Source organism: Rhincodon typus, chromosome 9 (assembly GCF_021869965.1).
Source record: "Rhincodon typus isolate 14 chromosome 9, sRhiTyp1.1, whole genome shotgun sequence".
Taxonomy (NCBI): Eukaryota; Metazoa; Chordata; class Chondrichthyes; order Orectolobiformes; family Rhincodontidae; genus Rhincodon; species Rhincodon typus.
This window is the reverse complement of record NC_063340.1, coordinates 28,062,348-28,085,691: the sequence shown is the minus strand read 5'-3', so window position 1 is coordinate 28,085,691 and position 23,344 is coordinate 28,062,348. Positions and strand designations below refer to the sequence as shown.

The window sequence follows — 23,344 nt, the reverse complement described above, 5'->3', positions numbered from 1 at the left end:
AGGCACTAGTCAGACCACACCTAGAATACTGTGAACAGTTTTGGTCTCCTTACCTAAAGATAGGGTATGCTGACATTGGAGGTAGGCAGGGAAAGGTTAGGTTAGGCTTGGAATTATTGTAGATTAGAAGAATGAGAGGAAACACATTCTTATTGAAACGGAAGATTCTCGGTGCTTGAGAAATATAGATGTACAGAGTTTGTTTGCACAAGTGGCTTGACGAGAAGGCATGATCTCAGAATAAAGAGTCACCCATTTAAAACTGAGATAAGGACAGCATAGTTAATAAATAGAATTCTTTACTGCAGACAACTATTGAGGCTGGATAGTTAAATATATGCAAGGCTGTGATAGACATATTTAATCATTAATGCAATTGAGGGTTATGGTAAAATGGCAGGAAAGTGCAATTGAGGATTATCAGATCGATCACTATTTTCCTTGAATGGCAAAGTAGACTCAATAGACTGAAAGACCATTTTTTTATTCATTCACGGGATGAGGGCGTCACTAGTGACGCAGCATTTATTGTCCATCTCTAATTGACCAAAGGACAGTTAAGAGTCAACCACATTGCTATGGGTCTGGAGTCTAATGTAGGCCAGACCGGGTAAGGATGGCAGCTTCGTTCCCTAAAGGACATTAGTGAACCAGGTGGATTTTTTCCAACAATCGACTATGGATTCATGGTCATCATGAGACTGTTAATTCCAGATATTCATTGAATTTGAATTCCACCATCTGCCGTGGCAAGATTCGAACCTGCGTCCCCAGAACATTATCTGGGTCCCTGGATTAACAGTCCAGTGATAATACCATGAGGCCATCACCACCCCTTAAATTATGCTTCTGCTTTTCCATGTTATGGTCTTGCTAGTCTGTGAAATCTGAAAACAGATTGCTTGAAGCAACTTGACTGTCTACTTTAGTGACTCGAATGGGGGAAGAAAATGGGTTGAGGTTGTTTTCTATGCATCATGTTGACTTTCTGTTTGCCATCTACCTTCACTAAATGTCTGCTTCTTTGTCTCAGTGAGTCAAACGTTAAAAGGCATTGCTATCAGTTACATGGTGAAGGCATTTTCATTTGATATTTGGGAATTTGAAGGGTATTTGCTTAGTCTGCAAAGCAGAGGGGAATATGCTGCAGGAAACTCACCTTTTGTCTCTTGGCCAAGTGATCTAACCACGGATGGAAAGCTTGTTCATGAAGGAGCAATAAGTGCAGCAGATATCAATTTGTCTATGCACAGTGAATCATGACAGCCATTTGGAGGTTTGCTGCTCTGCACAGTATAGTTGATTTACTGGGACAGTGCAAATTCAATTTATTTCCTCAAAGTTACAATGTCATCCATTGATTTGAATGTCTGTGTATCCAGTGTTTACTTAAACACTCCAGTTTTATTCAAACTTCTTTAAAAAGAATCCTGTTTATGGTTTTGCAGAGACTTGACTGATGACGAAGCCTTTATTGATGAACTAAGAGTAACTTTGCACTTCTTTGCGGCTGTTCTAGTCCGTCGAGCGCAGAAGGTGAGAAGGAATCAAGTTCTGTACCACTAAGTGGCAAATGGACAGCTATGCAAATTAGACTTGAAATTGTTTGTTTCTCTAACTGCCACAGTTGACCTCTCCAGAAGTGACCCACTGCAATAAAAATAAACAAAAACTATATTAGTAGATGTGATGGTCCAAAGGGACATTCCAAAAGAATGCATAAGATTTAATTTTGTTCCTGCACTGCTTTGTGAAATTGTGCCGAAGTATGATACTGAACTGGGATCACATTGTGAGAGAGATATTTTGTTTTAAAACTGTCACTGCGCTCAACTCTGCTTCCAATTGCTAAATTATAGTAAGTTTGAAGATACTGTCTTAACATGCTTAGAACTACATTGAATGTAATGTTATTTGTGTTATAGCTGTGACAGAACTTCTATGACAGTCAAATGTGAAAGTATTGTCTCAATTTTGATTTCATACGATTGTAGAACTCCCTTCAGTGTGGATACAGGCCATCCGGCCCAACAAATCCACACCAAATCTCCGAGTGTCCCACTCAGACTCACTGCCCTACCCTAACCTTGTAATCCTGCATTTCCCTTGGGTAATCCACCTAACCTGCACATCCCTGGACCCTATGGGCAATTTAGCATAGCCAAACAACCTAACCTGCACATCTTTGGACTGTAGGAGGAAACCGGCCATCTGGAGGAACCCCATGGAGACAAGGGGAGAATGTGCAAACTCCACACAGACAGTTGCTGAGGTTGGAATTGTACCCGTGTCCCTGGCAGTATGAGGCAACAATGCTAACCACTGAGCTACCATGCCAATTTAGTGAACTACTATGTATGCTGTAGTGCCTTCAATTGGGTTACAGCGAGCCTCAGCACATCTGGGAAAGTGAAGTTAGAGAAAGTCAGTTCTTGAATGCTCCATTCTTGTTTCCTGCATGATCCATCCTTGTTTTCTCTTTCTCCCTTCCGAACCTCTCTCTCTGCTGCATTCGGACAAGAAACCATAGGCAAGCAAAATCAAAAATCAGTTGAAATCTTGTTTCTGAAGGTTTGTTTCAAGAATTTATATTGCAGAAGTCTGAAAAGCCTTCTGGGAAGCAAGGAAAAGGACAGAGAAAATAATAGTCTCTGGTCTGAAAACTGTTGGCAAACCTTTGTGAATGAATTGAAGTTAAATCTTTGATATGACCTTTAGATGATTGGTTGCACCTATTATGTCAGCCTGACCTTGCTGTTCTTTCAGTTTGAACTTGTTCTGTGTGAAGCTGAAATGCTAGTATTTAGCGCCCTAAATTTTATTATGCTAATTTAGTTAATTCTGCAGATTAATGGCAGCTGTAGCTGAGATAGAGCTTTGATTTCAGCAAATTGCTGAGCTCTGCATGGGTGGCTGTCAAATGTTATGACTGTGCTACAGCTAGTGAGCTGGATCTTTCGATCTTTCATTGAAAAAGTGACTTCCTCCTCTTGTGTGCTGAACCAGGTCAATATGCACAGAATTTGACAGAACCTCTGCATAACACTTTCTGGAACTATTATGTGGACCAAAATCATTGCCTTTAGTTGCTGCCACAAACTCGCTTCCCTAATCACCAACCCTTTCCCTGTTAGCTGTCTGAGTCTGAACCAGCTTTCAGAATCTCTATCCTGTTTGACCTTGATGAAATTCTGACACATTGCACCATTTCACATCTGCAACATTGCCTGTCATCTCCATTACCTCAGCACATCTGCGTTTGCTACCTTTAGACTATTCTAATGCTCTCCTGCCCAGCCTCCCAATTTCTACCTTCTGCACACTTAGTCATCCAAATCTCTACCCATGCCCTAATCTGTGCCAAGCTTCATTCACCTGTGATCACTGATCTAAGATGTATTTTAAAATTTTCATTTTTGTTTAAAATTCCTCCATGGCCTTATCCCTCCCTAAAACTCTGATCTCCTTTAGCAACATTCAAAGGATCTATAATGCATCTCTGAATCTGGCAGCTTAGAGTCAAAGCGACCTATAGCACAAAAAAAGGTCCTTTGGCCCTTTGGGTTTGTGCTGGTCAAAACAACTACCTAATTATCCTAATTCTATTTTACAGCACTTAACCCACAGCTTTGTATGCCTTGGCATCACAAGTGCGTATCTGAATACTAAAATGTTATAAGGGTTTCTGCCTCTACCACCTTCCAGGCAGTGAGTTCTGGAAATTCCTAATTTAAGTTGCAGTATGACTGATGACTGTACTTTTAGTTGCCAAGCCCTAAGCTCTGCAAATTCTTTGCAAACACCTCCCTTGAGCGTCTTCCTTTCCGTTCTCCTTCCACTTTTCTTCTAGAACCAAGAGTTGGGTTACCTGCTGTATAGCTCGTTATGTGCCCAGTGTCAAAAACATTATTTAGTCACGTTCTTGTGAACCATTTTGGAAGTGTTTTATACCATGTTAAAGACACAATTTAAATGCAGTTTAACTTCTGTGTTTGTACATTTTCATGGATTTGGGATCAGAGTAGTTGGTGGTTTTTAACAGACATGGATGTGATAGGTTGAAGGGCCTTTTTCTGTGCTGTAGATCTGACTCTCTAACCTGCAGACCCTTATCCATGGTGTCCTCTTGTGTCTGTAGAGCACTTTTTTGGCGTAAATGCACTTTCACTGTACCTGCAGACGCTTACCTCCATATTAGTACCCACTTTTTGTCTTTGAGAGTGCCTGTTTCCATGTCAGTGCAGTTTGCCTGTATCTATAGATTGCTGTCTCTGCATTAATCTTTGCTATAATTGTACTTTCTGATGCTAGTTTTATGGAAATTTTCTTTCTGCATTTATATAGACTCAGTCGACATTGATGCTCTATCTCACTGTCTGCATTATACTTTCCCTGACTGCATCTGCAGGCAGCTGTCTCTGTGCTAAATGCTTTTACTTTACTTGAAGCTCATTGTCTGTATTAAGGCTTGTCCATGCTTTACTTGTCAGCCCTGGTTCTGCATGCAGAATGCATTCATTGTGCCAACAGATTCCAGTTTTCACATTATTTTCCTTCTTTCCCTGTACCTGCAGACTCTTCTGTTAATGCTATCATTAAACCCACTGGCTCTGCAGCAATTCAGAAGCAAAAAGCAGATTCTGCAAATCAGAAATTACAAAAAATGCTGTAAACACTCAATTGTTCAGACAGCAACTGCGGATAGAAACACTTTGTTTTTAATGTTTCATCTTGATGTCCTTTCCAGGTTTTTTTTTGTTTTCAATATATCTTCACATTAATGGTTTTTCCTGTACCTGTGGAACATTTAAGAAACGTGGTAAGGAAAAGCCAGAGAACTATAGACCGATGAGCCAGATGTCAGTAGTGGCTAAGTTGTTGGAGGGGATTCAGAGGGACAGGATTTACATGTATTTGGAAAGGCAAGGACCAATTAGTGTTAGTCAACATGGCTTTGTGCATGGGAAACCGTGTCTCAGTAACTAGATTGAGTTTTTTGAAGAAGTGACTGAGAAAATTGATGAAGGCAGAGCAATCACCCTTGTCTATATGGACTTCAGTAAGGTTTTCGACAAGGTTCCACATGGTAGACTCGTTAGCAAGGTTAGATCACATAGAATACAAGGAGAGCTATCCATTTGAATACAAAATTGGCTCTAAGGTATTGGACAGGTTGGGACTGGAGGGTTGCTTTTCAGACTTAGAGGCCTGCGACCAGTTGTGTGCCGCAAAGATCGGTGCTGGGTCCACTGCTTTTTGTCTTTTGTATAAATGATTTGCATGTGAACAAAGGAGGTACAGATAGTTAGTTTGCAGATGACTCCAAAATAGGTGCAGTGTACTACAAAGAAGGTTATCTCGGGCATAACGGGACCTTGATAAGATGGCAGATGTGCTGAGGAGTGGCAGGTAGAGATTAATTTAGATAAATGTGAAATGCTGCATTTTGGTCAAGCAAATTGGGGTGGGGAGGGGGAATTATACACAGGTCCTGGGAGTGTTGCCAAACAAAGACCTTGGGGTGCCGGTTCATAGTTCCTTGAAAGTAGAGTCCCTGGTAGACAGGGTGGTGAAGAAGGCTTTAGGTACGCTTGCCCTGATTGGTCAGCCCATTGAGTAGAGGAGTTGGGAGTCATGTTGCAACTGTACGGGACATTGACTGGGCCACTTTTGGAATACTGCATTCAATTCTGGCCTTCCTGCTATAGGAAGGATGTTTTGAAACTTGAAAGGGTTTGGAAAAAATTTACAAGAATGTTACCAGGGTTTGAGCTATAGATAGAGGCTGAATTGGCCGGGGCTATTTTCCTTGGAATGTCAGAAGCTGAGGGGTGACATTATTGAAGTTTATGAAATCATGAGGGACATGGATAGGTGAATAGCCAAAGTCTTCCTCCCAGGGGAGGTGAGTGAAAAACTAGAGGGCATAGGTTTAAGGTGAGAGTGGAATGATTTAAAAGGGTCCTAAGGGTCAACTTTTCATGCAGAGAGTGGTGTGTGTATGGAATGAGCTGCCACAGGAGGTGGTGGAGGAAGGTACAATTACAACATCTAAAGGGAATCTGATGGGTACATGAATAGGAAGGGTTTAGAGGGATATGGGCCAAATGCTGGCAATGGGGCTAGATTAATTCACGATATCTCGTTGACATGGATGAGCTGGATCGAAGAGTCTCTTTCCGTGCTGTATATCTCTGACTTATGACTCTGCTTCTGAATTATTTCATTCCTTGCCAGCATCTGTCTACCCTATCCCTGGGTTAATGTTCTCACTGTATTTGCATATACCTGTCTTTACAGTAATTCTCTTACTGTATCTTCAGATCTATCTCAGCATAAGTGCCCTCTTTACCCATACCTACAGACTCCTATGTCTGCATTAATGTTCTGTGCCAACAACTGACTCCAGTCTTTGTATTATTACTTTCACTGTGCCCAAAAGTACCTGTCTTTTTATTAATGCTTTCTCACTATAGTTCCAAATCGATGCCTCTTCTACCTATAATTTTGGATAAACCAGTAAAGAAAGTAAATATCAAGCGTAGCCTATTTAAGGAAGTGTTTATTATATACCATAACTAACTTGTAATTGTACTGAGAGAAGTAAAGCCCAAACCTGCTATTGTCAATGTTGCAGATTTTGGTATGGGAATATCACAATCACAGAATTGTTACAGTGCAGGAGGAGATCATTTGGCCCATTGTGCCTGCACTGCTTCTATTACCCAGTGCCAGTCTTCTGCCTTTTTCCTATATCCAAATAACCATGCAATTTCCTTTTTATGCCTCCTCAAACTTGCCTCCACCACCATTCCAGGCAGGCATTCCATACCCAAACTACTCACTATGTGAAAGAATTTTTCACATCACCCTTGCTTCTTTTGAACTTCGCTTTAAATCTATGTCCCTCAGCATCTTTCTATCAGCCCGCTCGTGATTTTGAAAGTCCCTTTCACATCTTTCCTTCTCTCCAAGGAGAACAGTCCCAACTACTTCAATTTAATCTCATAACTGAAGTTTCTCATCGCTGGAACCATTCTTGTAAATTGCTTCTGCACACACTCTCCAATATGTTTACATCTTTTACTGTTTTACTGGTGCCCACAACTGCACAGTATTTCAGCTGAGGTCTAATAAATGTCTGGTACAAGTTCAACATAACTCCCTGCTCTGATGCTCTGTCTCTATTAATAAAGCTGAGAATTCCAGTTTATTGACTGTTCTTTCCACCTGTCCTGTCCCCTTCAATGATCAGTGCACATTTAAACCGAAAGCCCTCTGCTCATGTTCTCCCTTTAGAATTGTGCCCCTTATTTTATATTGTCTTTCAATATTCTGCAATCAAATGCATCAGCTCTCACTTCTGCGCATTGAACCTCATCTGCTGCCTGCCTGCGCACGCCACCATCTTGTCAATGTCCTTATGATCCACTAAGGGTTCACGAACGTAACTCACACGAAGGTTTTCCTCAAGAAAAATTGGCGCAATATTTTCTTTCTGAAATGATTTCAATTGCTGCTTTTTCTATCCAAGCATAGCTACATTCACTCTTGACCAGTGTATGTGACATATGTAGTGCGTGTATCATAAGCATCTTTTGCCTTACACCATTCCCATTTAAATTTTTTCTTCAGGGGTCATGAAAAAACACTGGTGGGTAAGATTGGGGAGAATCTCAAGATATTCCATAAGTATATTTAAAGGGAACAGAATAACCAGGGAAGAACAGGTCCATTAGGGACCAAGGGCGCAATCATTGCGTGAATCTGGATGACGTTGGTAAGGTGTTAAATACGTACTTTGCATCTCTTCACTGGGACTTTGTTGAAAACCTTCTGAAATTAATCACGTCCACTGGCTCCATCTGATCAGTTCTGTTAGTTACATTGTCAGAAGAATTCCTGTAGATTTGTCAAGTGTACTTTCTCTTTTGGGTAAGTCCATGCTGACTTAGTCTGATTCTACCACTTTTCTAAGTGCTGTACTGTAAAATCCTTGATAATGGATTTCAGCATCTTCCCCACTACCGACCTCTAATTCAGCATTCAATAATTCCCTGTTTTCTCTACCTCCCTTAGCTACCCTCAGATCTGTAGGAACTGATCCAGAGTCTAGAGAATCTTGGTAGATGACCACCAAGATGTTGCCTGGGATGGAGCAGTTTAGCTATGAAGAGGGACTCTATAAACTTGGTTGTTTACATTAGAGCTGATTGAGTGGCATGGACAGGGTGGATAGGAAGGAACTGTTTCCCTTAGTTGAAGGGTCACACTGCCTCGGGGGGTTGATGAGGTGAAAAACCTTACAAACTTTAAAAAGTACCGTTCTTAGATGAGCACTCGAAGTGCCATAACTTTCATGGCTTTGGGCCAAGTGCTGGAAAGTGGGACTATTGCAGATTTAGGGTAGTTTTTGTTGGTACTGACTTGATGGCCCAAAGGGCCTCTGCTCTGATTCTATGATTCAACTTGGGCAGTGGAAATAACCCCATTGTAAGCTCATGCAGAAGCTGCAGTGAGTACCAAACTGTGCCTAGAAAGAATTTAAGCTCAGGCACTTCTTTTGACTTTTGGACATTAACAATAACATCTGTATCTCTTTCTGCACTGTTATGGCCCATTTTAATTAATTTTCAGGCCCAGGTATGGTACCTCATTGCATGATTTGCTCTTTTCAACTTTACATTGACATTAGGGCATAATGGTGGCTCTATAGTTAGAACTGCTGCCTCACAGTACCAGGGACCCGGGTTCGATTCCAGCCTAATGCAACTGTCTGTGTGGGGTTTGCACATTCTCCCCATGTTTGTATGGGTTTCCTCCGGGTGCTCCGGTTTCCTTCCACGGTGCAAGGATGTGCAGGTTAGGTGGATTGGCTTTGCTAAATTGCCCATAGTATCTAGGGTGGGAGATGCAGGAATAGGGTAGGGGATGGGTCTGGGTGGGATGCTCTTTGGAGCGGTGGGGATGCGATGTGACAAATGGCCTGCTTCTACACTCTGGTTTCTATACTATGAGATCATCGAGCCTTTTTAACACTTCTTCCAAGACTTGAAGAATCCTTTCCTGCATTCTGGTCATAGTCAATACTTGTTAATTCTTTGATGTGATGTAAGTGTTGGTGGTAAAGCCAACATTTGTTGCCCATTCCTAATTTTCCTTGAATTGAGTGGGTTGCTGGGCCAGTTCAGAGGACTGTTGAGAGTCAACTACATTGCAGCGCTTCTAGAGTCGCATTTATGCCTGATCCAGAAAGGGCAACACTGGTAGTTTCATAGTCGCCATTACTGAGATCAGCTTTGAATTACAGATTTTATTAATAGAATTTAAATTTCACCAGCTGCGACGGTGGGATTTGATCCCCTCTTCCAGAATTTAGCCTGGGCCTCTAGATTACTAGTCCTGTGACATCACCAGAATGCCACCAAAACACTTGAGCGCACAATTGTGAAGCCAAGATGAAATCCATAATCTTGATTCAAGAATATTTGGTTAAAATGTGACGTCAGTTTGAAAAATTGTTCCTTTTTTTTCCAATCTGATCATTTGACGTTTCCTGAAGAGTTATGAGAAGTGTGTGAACTGCTGCCATGACCTGATTACAGCATTAATTTTATAAATTATATAATAAAATTGCAGATTGTTGGACGATGTTGCCTGGGATGGAGCAGTTCAGCTTTTGAAGAGGGGCTTGAAACCCAATTTCTAAACTGTTTAATTACTTTTCAATTGTATTTGTCTTTTATTAGATTGATTTTCCAGTCCTTGTAAACCAGAAGTTGTTAAAAGCGGCAATGAAGCATATTGAAGTCATATCAAAAGCAAGGCAAAAAGGTATTAAAAATACATCTATATCTGAAAGGTTCACCTCTGCAAGAAAAATACAGGTTTTGTAATTTCAACTGGTATTGTTAGATGTCCTCAAATGGAAATATAGAAGTGTTTTTTTTAACTTGAATAAAATAATTGTTAATGATTAGGTAATAATTGTGTTCAATTTCTGCAACTGTGTCCCATAACTGTTAACTATTTTGGTTGCACTCTGTTGACAAATTGGTTTTTTCACAACTATAGTCATCTGTAATCTTTTGTGGACTGTTCTAATTCCTAGGTTGACAAGATAGTTGTAATCTTATTAGAGATAATCCTACTGACTGGCAACTGTCACATGATTGGCCTGTATATTGTATAGTTACATTTTTCTGAAAAAATAAATTACATTGTCCACAATCTTAAATTGTAACCAGCATTAGGTATGATTCAGTGATTTGACAACATTTGCTAAATAATACTGAGTACACTAAGGATTATGCTGACAACCAATTTAAAATTCCATTGGCCTTGCAGTGTGGCACACTATTGATTTTTTTTTAGGGTGTTTGTGATCACAGTTTCTAATATCGGCAGTTGACAATTTGACACAACTTTGGTAGTTTGAGTTTAAGAAGCAACAGTTTAGATCTGTTACTTAGATTAGTTACTTAGGCAAAGAAAGGAAACGTACAACATGTGACATATAAAAATGCTTCACTTGTCCCGAAGCTGTTCTGTGGAATGGAGGAATAGAAGCAGTGCACTCCCATGCTCCAGATGTCTTGTAGCCTTTCATAGTTTTTGGTGGCAGCTGTCTCTGTTCTTCACTTGGGCTGACATAGGTGACCTCCTGGTCTTCCTTTATGAAGATGGTGGCTTGTTCCCCTGCTTTTGCTTATACCCCTCTCTCTTTCCACCTATTTCTATTGATATAAATTATTTTGGGGACTGGCCATTTCTGGTTTGTCAATCTCCAGTCTAAACGCCTCTGCTAGTGATCGTGGACAACTACTCATGATGCCATGATGACTCTTGTCCCCTTGTCCATCTCCATTTGAAGCTTAGTTTTCATTCCTTCTTAGAACAAGGTCTTATTTGATAACAACATTTTACACATGACAGAGAAAAGTGGTGCTTGATAAATCTTTTTGTTTATGCTTGTGGAAAGCCAGTAACTAATATGACACAATTAAATGAAGTTTCATGAATCATTGGAATACCTAATTTGGATTGTTGAGTGACCACAGTGTTAAGGGAGACCTCAATTTCCAATAGCTCTTGCACATGCTGCAAACTTTGTATTAATGTTTGTAATGAGGAAGGACGTGGCGACTCGTGCTTGTTTCAGCTCAACAAAACACTCGGAGCAGGAAATGGTTGATGGGCAATGCCTTACCCAATCAAACTCCATTTTCCTGGTTTAAAATTAAAGAACGCTTGTTGTTAATACTGAAAACAAAAATTGCTGGAGATCCCAATGGGTCAGACAGCATCCGTGGAGAGAAAGTAAGCTAATATTTTGAGTCTAGATGACTGTTCATCTGAAGTTAAGTCAGACTTGAATGGGTGAATGTGGAAAATTTAGACCTGAGGCCATAGTTTAAAAATAACGGGTTGCCTGTTTGAGAGATTTAATAACTTTCTTTTCGTCTAAGAGGGTTGAGAGTCTTTGAACTTCTGTTCCTCAAATGGCAGTGAATGCCATAACCTTTTAAACATTTTTAAAGCAGGTGTAGACAGATTCTTGATTACCAAAGTCACGGAAGATTATTGGGCTATGTAGAATATAGAGTTGAGATTCAAATTGAATGGCTGAATGCCCTACTCTTGTTCCCAGTTCAAATGTTCGTTACCTTTGAAGTGGCACCTTCCAAACCAGGCATCATACTGGTAAACATTTTCTGTATCTCCTCCACAGTCTCTACATCATTTTGGTAATGTGGTGACCAGACTGGATACAGTTTTCTGAACGTGGTTGAATTATACCGCAGCAACATGATTTGCCAATTTTTATTTTCTATGCCCCAATTAGTGTAGAAAAGCATGCATATGCCGCCTTGACCACCTTATCCATTTGTGTTGCTACTTCCACTTTGGACCTAGAACCCTTAGAGGGATCTAGGTCCAGTCATTTACTGTACACTTCCATCCTTTGTAAGATTTCCCAAAATGCATCACTTCACTTTTGTCCAGATTAAATTCCATCTGCCATTCCTCCACCCAAGTCTGTAGTCTGTCTATATCCTGCTGTATCCTCTGGCAATCCTCCTTACTATCTGCAGCTTCCCCCAATCTTAGTGTTCACAAACTACCTAATTAGACCACCTACATTCTCCAAATCATTTATATATATTAGAAACAAGAGGTCCCAGCACTTATCCCTCGGAACACCACTAGTCACAGATCTCCAGTCAGAAAAACATCCTTTCACCACTACTGTGATACAGTTCTGTATCCATCTTGCCAGTTCAGCACTGATCCCATGTTACTTCTCTTTCAGTAATCAGCCTGCCATCAGGGACCTTGTCAAAGGTCTTGATTAAAATCCTGTAGACAACATCCACCACTCTGCCCTATCAGTCATCATTATCACTTCCTCAAAGCCTCAGTTGTTAAGTTTGTGAGAGATGATTTTCCCCTCAAAGTCATGCTGCCTGAAACTAATGTCCAAATGTGAACAAATCTGTCTAAGAATCTTCTCCAATAATTTCTCTACACTGACGTAAGGCCTGTAATTTCCCAGATTATCCCTGTTGCCCTTCTTAAACAAGGGAATAACAGTGGCTATCCTCCAGTCCTCTGGGATCCTTCCTTTGGCTAAAATGGATACAAAGTTTTCACGCAATACTCCAGCAATTTTCTCCCTTGCCTCCTTTAGTATTCTGAGAGAGATCCCATCTGGTCCTGTGGACTTGTCTACCTTAATGGATTTCAAAACCCGCAATGCTACCTCCTTTTTTAATGTATATCAACATGCCTAGAATATCTAGACTCACCATCCACCATGTCTTTCTCCTTTTGTGAATACCAATACAAAGTACTCTTTAAGGACCTCGCTCACCTCGGCCGTCTCCATGCTTAAATTCCCAGCTCTGTCTTTGAAAAGCTTTCCTAGCTACCCTATTACTCCTTATGAAGATAAAAAAAATCTTGATTTTCCTTAATCCTTTTTGCCAAGGACATTTCATGGCCGCTTTTAATCCTCCTAACTCCTTTAAGTTTATTTTCCTGCTTTCTTTACGTTCCTTGAGGGCTCTGTTTGTCTTCAGTTTCCTAAACCTTATGTATTCTTCCTTTCTCTTTTTGATTAAGCTCACAATTTCTCTTGTCAGCGACGGTTCCCGAATCTTGCTGTTCTTTTCCTTCAGTTTCCCAGGAACACGCTAGTCCTGAACTCTGATCAACTGGCCTTAAAAAGATTCCCACGTGCCGGATGTGGATTTACCCTCAAACAGCCACCCCAAATCTACGTTCCCCAATTCCTGCCTAATATTATCATAGTTAGCCTTCTCCCAATTTAGTACTTTCACCTGATGACTACTATTATCCTTATCCGTAAGTAACTTAGAACTTAAGGAATTCCCGAAATGCTCCCTCACTGAAACTTCGATCACCTGGCCAGATCCATTCCTCAATACCAGGTCTAGTATGACCCCTTCATTAGTTGGACTATTTACATGTTGCTTCAAGAAATCATCCTAGACTCTTCTAACAAATTCCACCCTATCCAAGCCGCTGGCACTAAGGGAGTCCCAGTCAATATAGGGGAAGTTAAAATTCACCCACCACAAAAACCCTGTTGTTTTTACATTTTTCTGTAATCTGTTCACATGACTTGTCCTGTCCATGTCAGCATTTATGATGTACTTGAGCTTCTTAACAGTCTCTTAAATCCATCAGCATGACCCATTGTTCCTTTCTCCCCAATGCTTGTCTATTTCCCATCCAATATAATTATACTATTCTCTTCACTATATTAGTGTTCCACATTTTCAGTACTCCCTGGGTGAAGGATTCCCTTCTGAATTCTCTATTTGATTTCTTGGCAGCTATCTTATGATGATCTCTCATTATGCCCTTCCCCATGAGTGAAAACATTCTTTCTGCATCCATTCTCTCAAACTTGTCATAATTTTAAAGACCTCGATTAGAAAATATCTTTTTGTGCTCGGCAGTGTATTTCCTTTTATCATAGCCAAAACTGAATGCATTACTCGAAGTCAAGTAATCAAGTTTTGATACAGAATTAGTACACCTCCCTACTTCCTAATTCAATTCCTCTAAAGATGGAGCCTGGTGCTTTCTTTATTGTCTTGCTGACCCAAGGGACAACATTTAATGTAAGGTGTTTTTATACTTTAAGATTCCTTTAATCGACAACCATTCCTGAAACTCTATCTGTTGTCACTTTCCTATTCTTAACTAAATGTACAGCATTTTATTTATCTTGTTCAGTCACATTTGCCAAATATTTGCCTGTTCTGCAAGGATATTAATGCCCTTTTGTAATCTGTTGCAGTCCTTCTCAGTATTGACTTTTTCTCTTGCCAAGCTCTTGCTGCTACTGTCCCCATGAAGTCTGCAAATTGAGAAATTGTGTTTTTGAATCCGAAGTCCAAATTGTGAATGTAAATTGTCAACAGCAGTGATCCCAGCACTAATCCTTGAGGAATGCCACTTCTACCTTGTGCCACTCTGACTACTCTTAGCTCCCAGACTTTAGTTTTTGTCTTGAAGCCAGCGAGCAACTTGTTCTAAAACTCCATGTTCTCTGACCCCATTTATTCATTTATTCTGCACACCATATTGAAGGCTGTTTGAAAGTCTAGGTAAATGCATCTTTTGTATTTCCATTGTCTTGCTGTTACCCTCTCAAAGAAATTCAAAAAAGTTGGTCAAGTAAGATTTTCCCAATTGAAATCTCTGCTGTATATTCATTATAATATTTTCATTTCCAGATAATCTATTCTTTGTTTTGGTAGTGATTCATTATTTTTTCTACCACCAGATGTTAAGCTAGCTGGTGTATAAATAGACAATTTCTATGTCCTCCTTAACTATAATTACATGAACTATCTACCAATCATATGGCACCATACAGTTTTGTATGAATTATTTAATACATGTAATGCCTCTCCTTTTTTTTTCTCTCTGTCAATGCGTAGAAGCAATCTATTTATAAATGGGTCTTTATCCCCCTTTTGGATTAGTTTATTCAGTGCATCCCTTTTTTAAATTTCAAATGGACTTCTCTCATTTCTCATCTCATCATTCAATATGATGTGTACCCTGTTCTATCCTGGGTAAATAATTATTTAATATTTCTGTAGTCTGTATGGCTACTTGTGGTATTATCATTTTTTTAAAATTCATGTGCCTGTAAAACATGTAACTACTACTTTAGCTTTATGTTCGTTGGTAATTTAATAGTCCCTGTTTGCCTTCCCAATTGTTTTTTAAATTCTGTCTAACCATTTGTTTGTTTTTTAATCATTCATGGAGATCCACATATGTTTACTTTCCTTTTTGTGGAGTGCATTTTTCTGCACTCTGTCAAATACCATTCGAAATGTCTCCCATTTGTTCAGCATTGTTGTTTGACAATATTGCTGTCCATTTTGTTTTCCACATTTTATTGTTAGTACCTCTTGATCAACTTTCCTTTCTCTCATCCTGAATCTTTTCATACTTGGGGTCAACGCTATAATTTTCAAGTGTATTATATTGCCTACTTGTTTTGTGTGCTTTGGTTCATTCCCAATTACCAGATGTAATAGCAAACCTACTGGGGCTGCCATTTATTGGGTTAGAAAGGAATCCTGTATATGTTGTAGGAACTTCATTCACTTATCTCCTTTGCACTTTGCACTTTTCTCACAACTAACAAGGTGTGCGACCAGAAAGCGTGTGCAATTGCTGGGAATTGAGCTAAGTTTGAGAGTTCAGGCAAGTGGGGGAGGGAGGCAGGCAGGCATTGCTCTGTCTTGTTATGATCATTTTTGCAAGGTGCTGCTAGTTAGATCTAAGAGGGCATAGGTGAATACCAGGCTTTGTTGAGGAAAGTGAGCAGGTTTATCCTCCCTAAGTCCACAGTTGTTAAAAGGACAGAGATGGCAGTCAGTGTGGTGGTATGCTCCTGTTGTCAGATATGGAAATTAATGGAGCAGTTGACTGTCCCTGGTGGCTATATCTGCAATGTGTACCTGGCTGCAGCTCCTCTCAGACTGCATGGATACATTGGAGCAACAGTTGGGAGCACTGAAGAACATACAGGAGGCAGAGAGTATGATAGATAGTAGCTTCAGGGAGGTGATCACACTGCAGGTTCAGTCAGGTAGATAGGTGACCACCAGGAGAGTAGGCAGGTAATCAGGAGTCTTCTGTGGCTATCCCTCTTAAACAAGTAAACCGCTTTGGATTCTGGTGGCAGGGGATACCCTCTCAGGGGAAAATAGGTCTTCAGGGTGGCTCAGTGGTTAGCACTGCTACCTCAGCACTAGGGACCTGGGTTCAATTCCAGCCTCCAGTGACTGTGTGGAGTTTGCACATTAGTTGATGTTAGGAAGGAGGCTGTGATAGAAATTTTGAAAAATATGTGGATAGATAAGTCCCTTGGGCCAGACAGGATATACCCAAGGTTACTATGGGAAGAGAGGGAAGAGATTGCTGCCCCTTTGGTGATGATCTTTGCGTCCTCACTGTCCACTGGATTAGTACCAGATGATTGGAAGGTGGCAAATGTTATTCCCTTGTTCAAGAAAGGGAATAGGGATAACCCTGGTAATTACAGACCAGCCTGCCATTCTTCTGTGGTGGGCAAATTATTGGAGAGGATTCTGAGAGAGCACATTTATTATTTGGAAAAGCACCGTTTGATTACAAACAGTCAGCATGGCTTTGAGAGGGGCAGGTCATGCCTCACAAGCCTTATTGAATTCTTTGAGAATGTGACAAAACACATTAAAGGTCGATCAATGGATGTGGTGTACATGGATTTTAGCAAGGCATTTGATAAGGTTCCTCATGGTAGGCTCATTCAGAAAGTAAGGAGGCATGGGATTCGGGGAGAATTGGCTGTCCAATAGAAGACAGTGGGTGGTAGTAGATGGAAAGTCTTCAGCCTGGAGCTCTGTGACCAGTGGTATTCCGCAGGGATCTGTTCTGGGACCTTTGCTCTTTGTGATCTTTATAAATGACTTGGATGAGGAAGTGGAAGGGTGAGTTAGTAAGTTTGCTGATGACAAGAAGGTTGGTGGAGTTGTGGATAGTGTGGAGGGCTGTTGTAGGTTACAGTGGGACATTGATAGGATGCAGAGCTGGGCAAACAAGTGGCAGATGGAATTCAATCCGGAAAAGTGTGAAGTGATTCATTTTGGAAGGTCGAATTTGAATGCAGAATATAGGGTTAATGGCAGCATTCTTGTCAGTGTAGAGGAACAGAGGGATCTTGGGGTCCGCATCCATAGATCCCTCGAAGTTGCTACCCAAGTTGATAGGGTTATAAAGAAGGCATGTGGTGTGTTGGCTTTCATTGGCAGGGGAATTGAGTTTACGAGCTGCGAGGTTATGCTGCAGCTCTATAAAACCCTGGTTAGACCACACTTGGGATATTGTGTTCAATTCAGGTCACCTCATTATAGGAATGATGTGGAAGCTTCAGAGAGGGCGCAGAGGAGATTTACCAGAATGTTGCCTGGACTGGAGGGCAGGTCTTATGAGAAAAGGTTGAGGGAGCTAGGGCATTTCTCATTGGAGCGAAGAAGGATCAGAGGTGACTTGATAGAGGTGTACGAAGTAATGAGAGGCATAGATACAGTGGATTGCCAGAGACTTTCCCAGGGTGGAAATGTCTATTACGAGGGGGCATAATTTTAAGGTGATTTGGAGGAAGGTATAAGGGAAATGTCAGAGGTAGGTTCTTCACACAGTGTTGGGCATGTGGAATGTGCTGCCGGCGGTGATAGTGGAGTCAGATACATTAGGGGGACATTTAAGTGACTCTTGGATAGGCACATGGATGATAGTAAAATGTAGGGTAGTTTGATCTTAGAGTAGGATAATTCGTTGGCACAACATCGTGGGCCGAAGGGCCTGTACTGAGCTGTATTGTTGTGTGTTCTATGTGTGACACTATGACTGGCTTTGCTGTAAAACAGGGTATGGCATAGCCCAAGCGAGCAATTGTAGTAGGGGTCTCTCTAATCAGGGACATAGACATGCGTTTCTGCGGTCACGAGTATGACTCCAGGATGGTGTGTTGCCTCCCTAGTACCGAAGTCAAGGATGACTCTGATCAGTTGCAGTAAATGCTCTAAGGGGAGCATGAGCAACCGGAAATCATTGTATACGTTGGTACTGACAAGTTGAAAAAGGGAAGAGATCCTGCAGAGTGAATGTAGGCAATTAGGCAAGAGATCAAGAAGAAGGACCTGAGGGTTGGTGGTATGTGGATTACTCCCAGTGCCATGTCTAGTGAGAGTAGGAATAGGAGGATAGGGTAAATGAAAGTGTGGCTGAGGATCTGGTGCAGGGGCAGAGATTCAGATTTTTGGGTCTTTGGGATCTCTTCTAAGGTAGAAGTGACCTGTACAAGAGGGGCAGGTTGCACCTGAACTGGAGGGAAACCAATATCCTGGCAGGGAGATTTGCTAAGGCTACATGGAAGGATTTAAACTAGACCCTCGGCACGTGAGACAAGACAGAAGGTTAAGGCTGTACAGAAGTTAAACAGAGCAAGTTAAATAGACAAGGCAGGCAAGAACACTGCAGAGAATGAGGGAAGACTGATTAATTAAAATGCATTTATCTGTATGCAAGAGGCCTGAGAGGTAAGGCAAATGAACTCAGGACATGGATGGGAGCGTGGGATTGGGATGTCATAGCTATTGCAGAAACATTGCTGAAGGAGGGACAGGACTGGAAGCTCAAAGTTATGGGGTATACATGCTATAGGAAGGATAGAAGGGGAGGCAAGAGAGGAGGGGTCGTGGTGTTTTTGCTTAGGGAAAACATCACAGCAGTACTTTGGATTATCCTGGGGAATAATCCAATGAACCTGTGTGGCTGGAACTGAGAAATAGAGGAGGGTGATCACTTTGATGGGATTGTGCCATAGGCTCCCCCAGTAGTCTACAGGAAAGAGGGGAGCAAGTATGTAGGGAGATTGCAGATAGCTGTAAGAATAATAGGATTGTAATAGGGGATTTTGTCTTTCCAAACGAATACTGGGACTGCCATAGTTTTAAGGGCTTAGATGGGGAGGAATTCAAATGTGTATAAGAAATCTTTTTCAATCAATACGTATGATGTGAAGGTGCTGGTGTTGGTCTGGGGTGGGCAAGGTCAGAAATCAGGCGACACCAGGTTAAGTCCAACAGGTTTATTTGAAATCACAAGCTTTTGGAGCGTTGCCCCTTCATCAGGTGAAGTGAGAGAAAAGCACGCAGGCACAGAATTTATAGGCAGACAGATCAAAAGGTCATACAAATGGTGAGTGGAGTGTCAACAGACCAAATAATAGGTCTCTGCAAGGTGATCCAGAGTGTCGGGCAGTGTGAGTAAAGTGTCAACAGCTGAATAACAAGTGAAGGGATGACCTATAATCTGAATAAATGAGGCAGAAAGATAATTACAGGAAAATAGAAATAAGGCGTGCTGTAGACAAACCAAATGACTGGAATAACATAATTTGTACAAGAGCCACATTGCTGAGGGTCTAACCAAACTAATAAGTAAGCTAAGGTAACAAGGTGTAGAGCTGGATGAACACAGCAGGCCAAGCAGCATCAGAGGAGCAGGAAAGCTGACGTTTCGGGCCTAGACCCTTCTTCAGAAATTTCAGGCATTTCTGAAGGAGGCTCTAGGCCCGAAACGTCAGCTTTCCTGTTCCTCTGATGCTGTTTGGCCTGCTGTGTTCATCCAGCTCTACACCTTGTTATCTCAGATTCTCCAGCATCTGCAGTTCCTGCTAAGTTCTGTTCCCATGAAGACGGCCTCAATCATGATCTCTGGTTCATGTCGCACTACGTGTGACACCACCATACTGTGTATCTGTAAAATCTCCTTGCGGTCCTGTTTTGACGACACCACCTTGATAAATTGTTATGATCTTTCTACATTAATTAGTCCATACAGTTTTGGATTGCTTAGTACTTTGGTTAGACCCTCCGCATGTGACTCTTATACCTAACGTATTATTCCAGTCATTTGGTTTATCTCCAGCACTATCTTATTTTTAATATTTTGTAATTATCTTTCTGCCTCATTTAATTGGATTATAGGTCATCCCTTTGCTTGTTATTCAGGTGTTGAGATTTTACTCTCGCCATCTGACACTCTTGATCACCTGCAGAGACCAATTATTCAGCCTGTGGACAGTCCACTCACACCATTTGCATAATCTTTTGACTTGTCTGCCTATAAATTCTGTGTCTGTGTGCTACACTCTCACTTCACAGGATGAAGGAGCAACACTCCGAAAGCTTGTGATTTCAAATAAACCTGTTGGGTTATAATCTGGTGTTGTCTGATTTCTGACCTAATCAATATGTAGATGCCCCTACTAGAGAAGGGGCAAAACTTGACCACCTCTTGGCAAATAAGGCAAGGCAAGTGACTGAGATGTTAGTGGGGGACCACTTTGAGACCAGTGACCACAATTCTGTTACTTCTAAAATAATTATGGAAAGGGATAGGCCTGGTTTGTGAGTTAAACTTCTAATTTGATGGGAGGCTTTTAAAAGCAAGATCACGAGTGTTAAGGAGCAGCATCTTCCTACTAATGTGAAGGGCAAGGCTGGCAGGATTAGGGAATACTGACTGGAGATACCGAGGCTCTGGTCCAGGTATTGACAGGTAGGATTAAGTGAATCGCTTAAATCGTGGGGTGTAGGAGTACACTGAAGAGGGAGATCAGGAGGGCGACATGAAATAGCTTTGGCAGATAAGGTTAAGGAGAGTCCAAGTATATTAGGGGGAAAAGAGTAACTAGGAGAGAATAAGGCCCCTTTATAGATGGCCTCGTTGATCTTTATGTGGAACTACAGGAGATGGGTGAAATCCTAAATGAATATTTGGCACCAGTATTTATTATAGAGAAATACATGGAAACTAGGGAACTCGGGGAAAATAACTATTGATGTCTGGAAAAAGAGTCCACATTACAATAGAGGAGGTGCTGGAGATCCCAAAATAGGTCCTGGGGATTTATCTACGAATTAAGTGTATCTCAGGACATCGTGGGAAGCTAGAGTGAAACTGAGGCCCCTAGCAAAAGATATTTGTCATTGAAGCCATAGGTGAGGTGCCGGAAGACTGGAGGGTGGCTAATGTTGTGCCATTATTTAAGAAACGCTGTAAGGAAAAGCCAGGGAACTATTGACCAGTGAGCCTGATGCCAATGGTGGGTTGTGGGACTGTACTCTGGGACACAGAATCTACATGCATTTGGAAAGACAAGGACTGATTGACAATAATCAGCATAGCTTTGTGCATGGAAATTTTGTGTGTCTCAAGCTTGATTGAATTATTTGAAGAGGTGACCAAGAAGATAGATGAAGGCAGAGCAGTAGAAATTGTCCTCATGGACTTTCGCAAGGCCTTTGACAAGGATTGGCATGGTAGACTTGTTTGTGAGGCTAGATCACAAGGGACCCAGGGAGAGCTGGCCAATTGGATATGAAATTGGCTTGATGGTAGGAGTTGGGAGGTGGTAGTAGAGGGTTGTTTGTCAGACTAGAGACTTGTCACCAGTGATGTGCTGCAATAATTGGTGCTGGGTCCACTGTTGTTCGTCATTTATATAAATGATTTGGATGAGATTATGGGCATGGTTAGTAAGTTTGCAGGTGACACCAAAATTGATAGTATGGTGAACAGTGAAGAAAGTCATTTAAGAGTACACGGTGGCTCAGTGGTTAGCATTGCTGCCCCTCAACGCCAGGGACCCAGGTTTGATTCCAGCCCCGGGCGACTGTCTTTGTGGAGTTTGCACATTCTCCCCGTGTTTGCGTGGATTTCCTCCGGGTGCTCCGGTTTCCTCCCACAGTCCAAAGATGTGCAGGATAGGTGGATTGGCCATGCTAACTTGCCCATAGTGCCCAGAGATGTTTAGGTTAGGTGGGTTAGATATGGGAAATTAGGGGAATGGGTCTGGGTGTGGACTTGTTGGGCCGAATGCCCTGTTTCCACACTGTGGGGATTCTATGATACAATGGGATCTTGAGCAACTGGGCCAGTAGGCCGAGGAGTAGCACATAGAGTTTAATTTAGACAAATGTGAGGTCTTGCATTTTGGTAAGACAAACCAGAGCAGGACTCGTACAGTTAATGGTAGGGCCCTAGGGAGTGTTATCAAACAGAGATCTAGTGGTGAAAATGGTGTCACAAATGTGGTGTTGAAGAAGGCATTTGGTACACTTGCCTTCATTGGTCAGAGCACTGAGTATAGGAGTTGGGATGTCATGTTACACTGTACAAGTAATTGGTAGGGCTCCATTTGGAGTACCACATACATTTCTAGGTGCCATGCTATAGGAGGCATGGTATTAAACTGGAAAAGGTGCATGAATATTACAAGGATGTTACCTAGACTGAAAGGTTTGAGTTATAAGGAGAGGCTGGATAGGCTGGGAATTTTTTTCCAGAGTGTAGGAAGCTGAGGGGTGATCTTACAGAAGTTTATAAAATAGTGAGGGGTATGGTAAAGGTGAATAGCCAAGGCGTCTTCCTCAGGGTGGGGGAGTCCAAAACTAGAGGGCATAGGATTATGGTGAGAAGGAAAAGATTTAAAAGGGACCTGAGAGGCACCACAGAGAGTAGTGCGTATTGAGAATGAGCTGCCAGAGGAAGTGGCAGAGGCAAGTACAACTACAACATTTAAAAGACATCTGCATGGATACATGAATAGGAAAAGTTTAGATGGATATCGGCATATGCAGGCAAATGGAACTTGTTCAGTTTAGGAAACCTGGTCAACATGAACAAGTTGGGCTGAACATAGAACATAGAACATTACAGCGCAGTACAGGCCCTTCGGCCCTCGATGGTTTCACAGGTCGGCACAACAATCTGAAGCCCATCCAACCTAAACTATTCCATTATCATCCATATGTTTATCCAATGACCATTTAAATGCCCTTAAAGTGGGCGAGTCTACTATTTTTGCAGGCAGGGCATTCCACGCCCTTACTACTCTCTGAGTAAAGAACCTACCTCTGACATCTGTCCTATATCTATCACCCCTCAATTTAAAGCTATGTCCCCTCGTGCTAGCCATCACCATCCGAGGAAAAAGGCTCCCACTGTCCACCCTATCTAATCCTCTGATCATCTTGTATGTCTCTATCAAGTCACCTCTTAACCTTCTTCTCTCTAACGAAAACAGCCTCAAAACCCTCAGCCTTTCCTCATAAGACCTTCCCTCCATACCAGGCAACATCCTGGTAAATCTCCTCTGCACCCTTTCCGATGCTTCCAAACCCTTCCTATAATGCGGTGACCAGAACTGTACGCAATACTCCAAGTGCGGCCG

The 23,344-nt window shown here is 41.6% G+C and overlaps 1 protein-coding gene across 9 annotated transcripts in view; it reads left to right on the top strand.

Moving 5' to 3' along the window:
• snx14 (sorting nexin 14) overlaps positions 1-23,344 on the top strand; it is a 163,175-nt gene that overhangs the window by 5,163 nt on the left and 134,668 nt on the right. For all 9 annotated transcript variants that reach the window (XR_007262828.1, XR_007262829.1, XR_007262830.1 and 6 more), the window contains exons 2-3: positions 1,449-1,536; positions 9,750-9,834. Coding sequence is in view for 1 of the 9 variants with exons in the window: in XM_048600731.1 (XP_048456688.1) it covers positions 9,795-9,834 (40 nt within the window). In the remaining 8 variants the exon portion in view is untranslated. The remainder of the gene's footprint in view (positions 1-1,448; positions 1,537-9,749; positions 9,835-23,344) is intronic.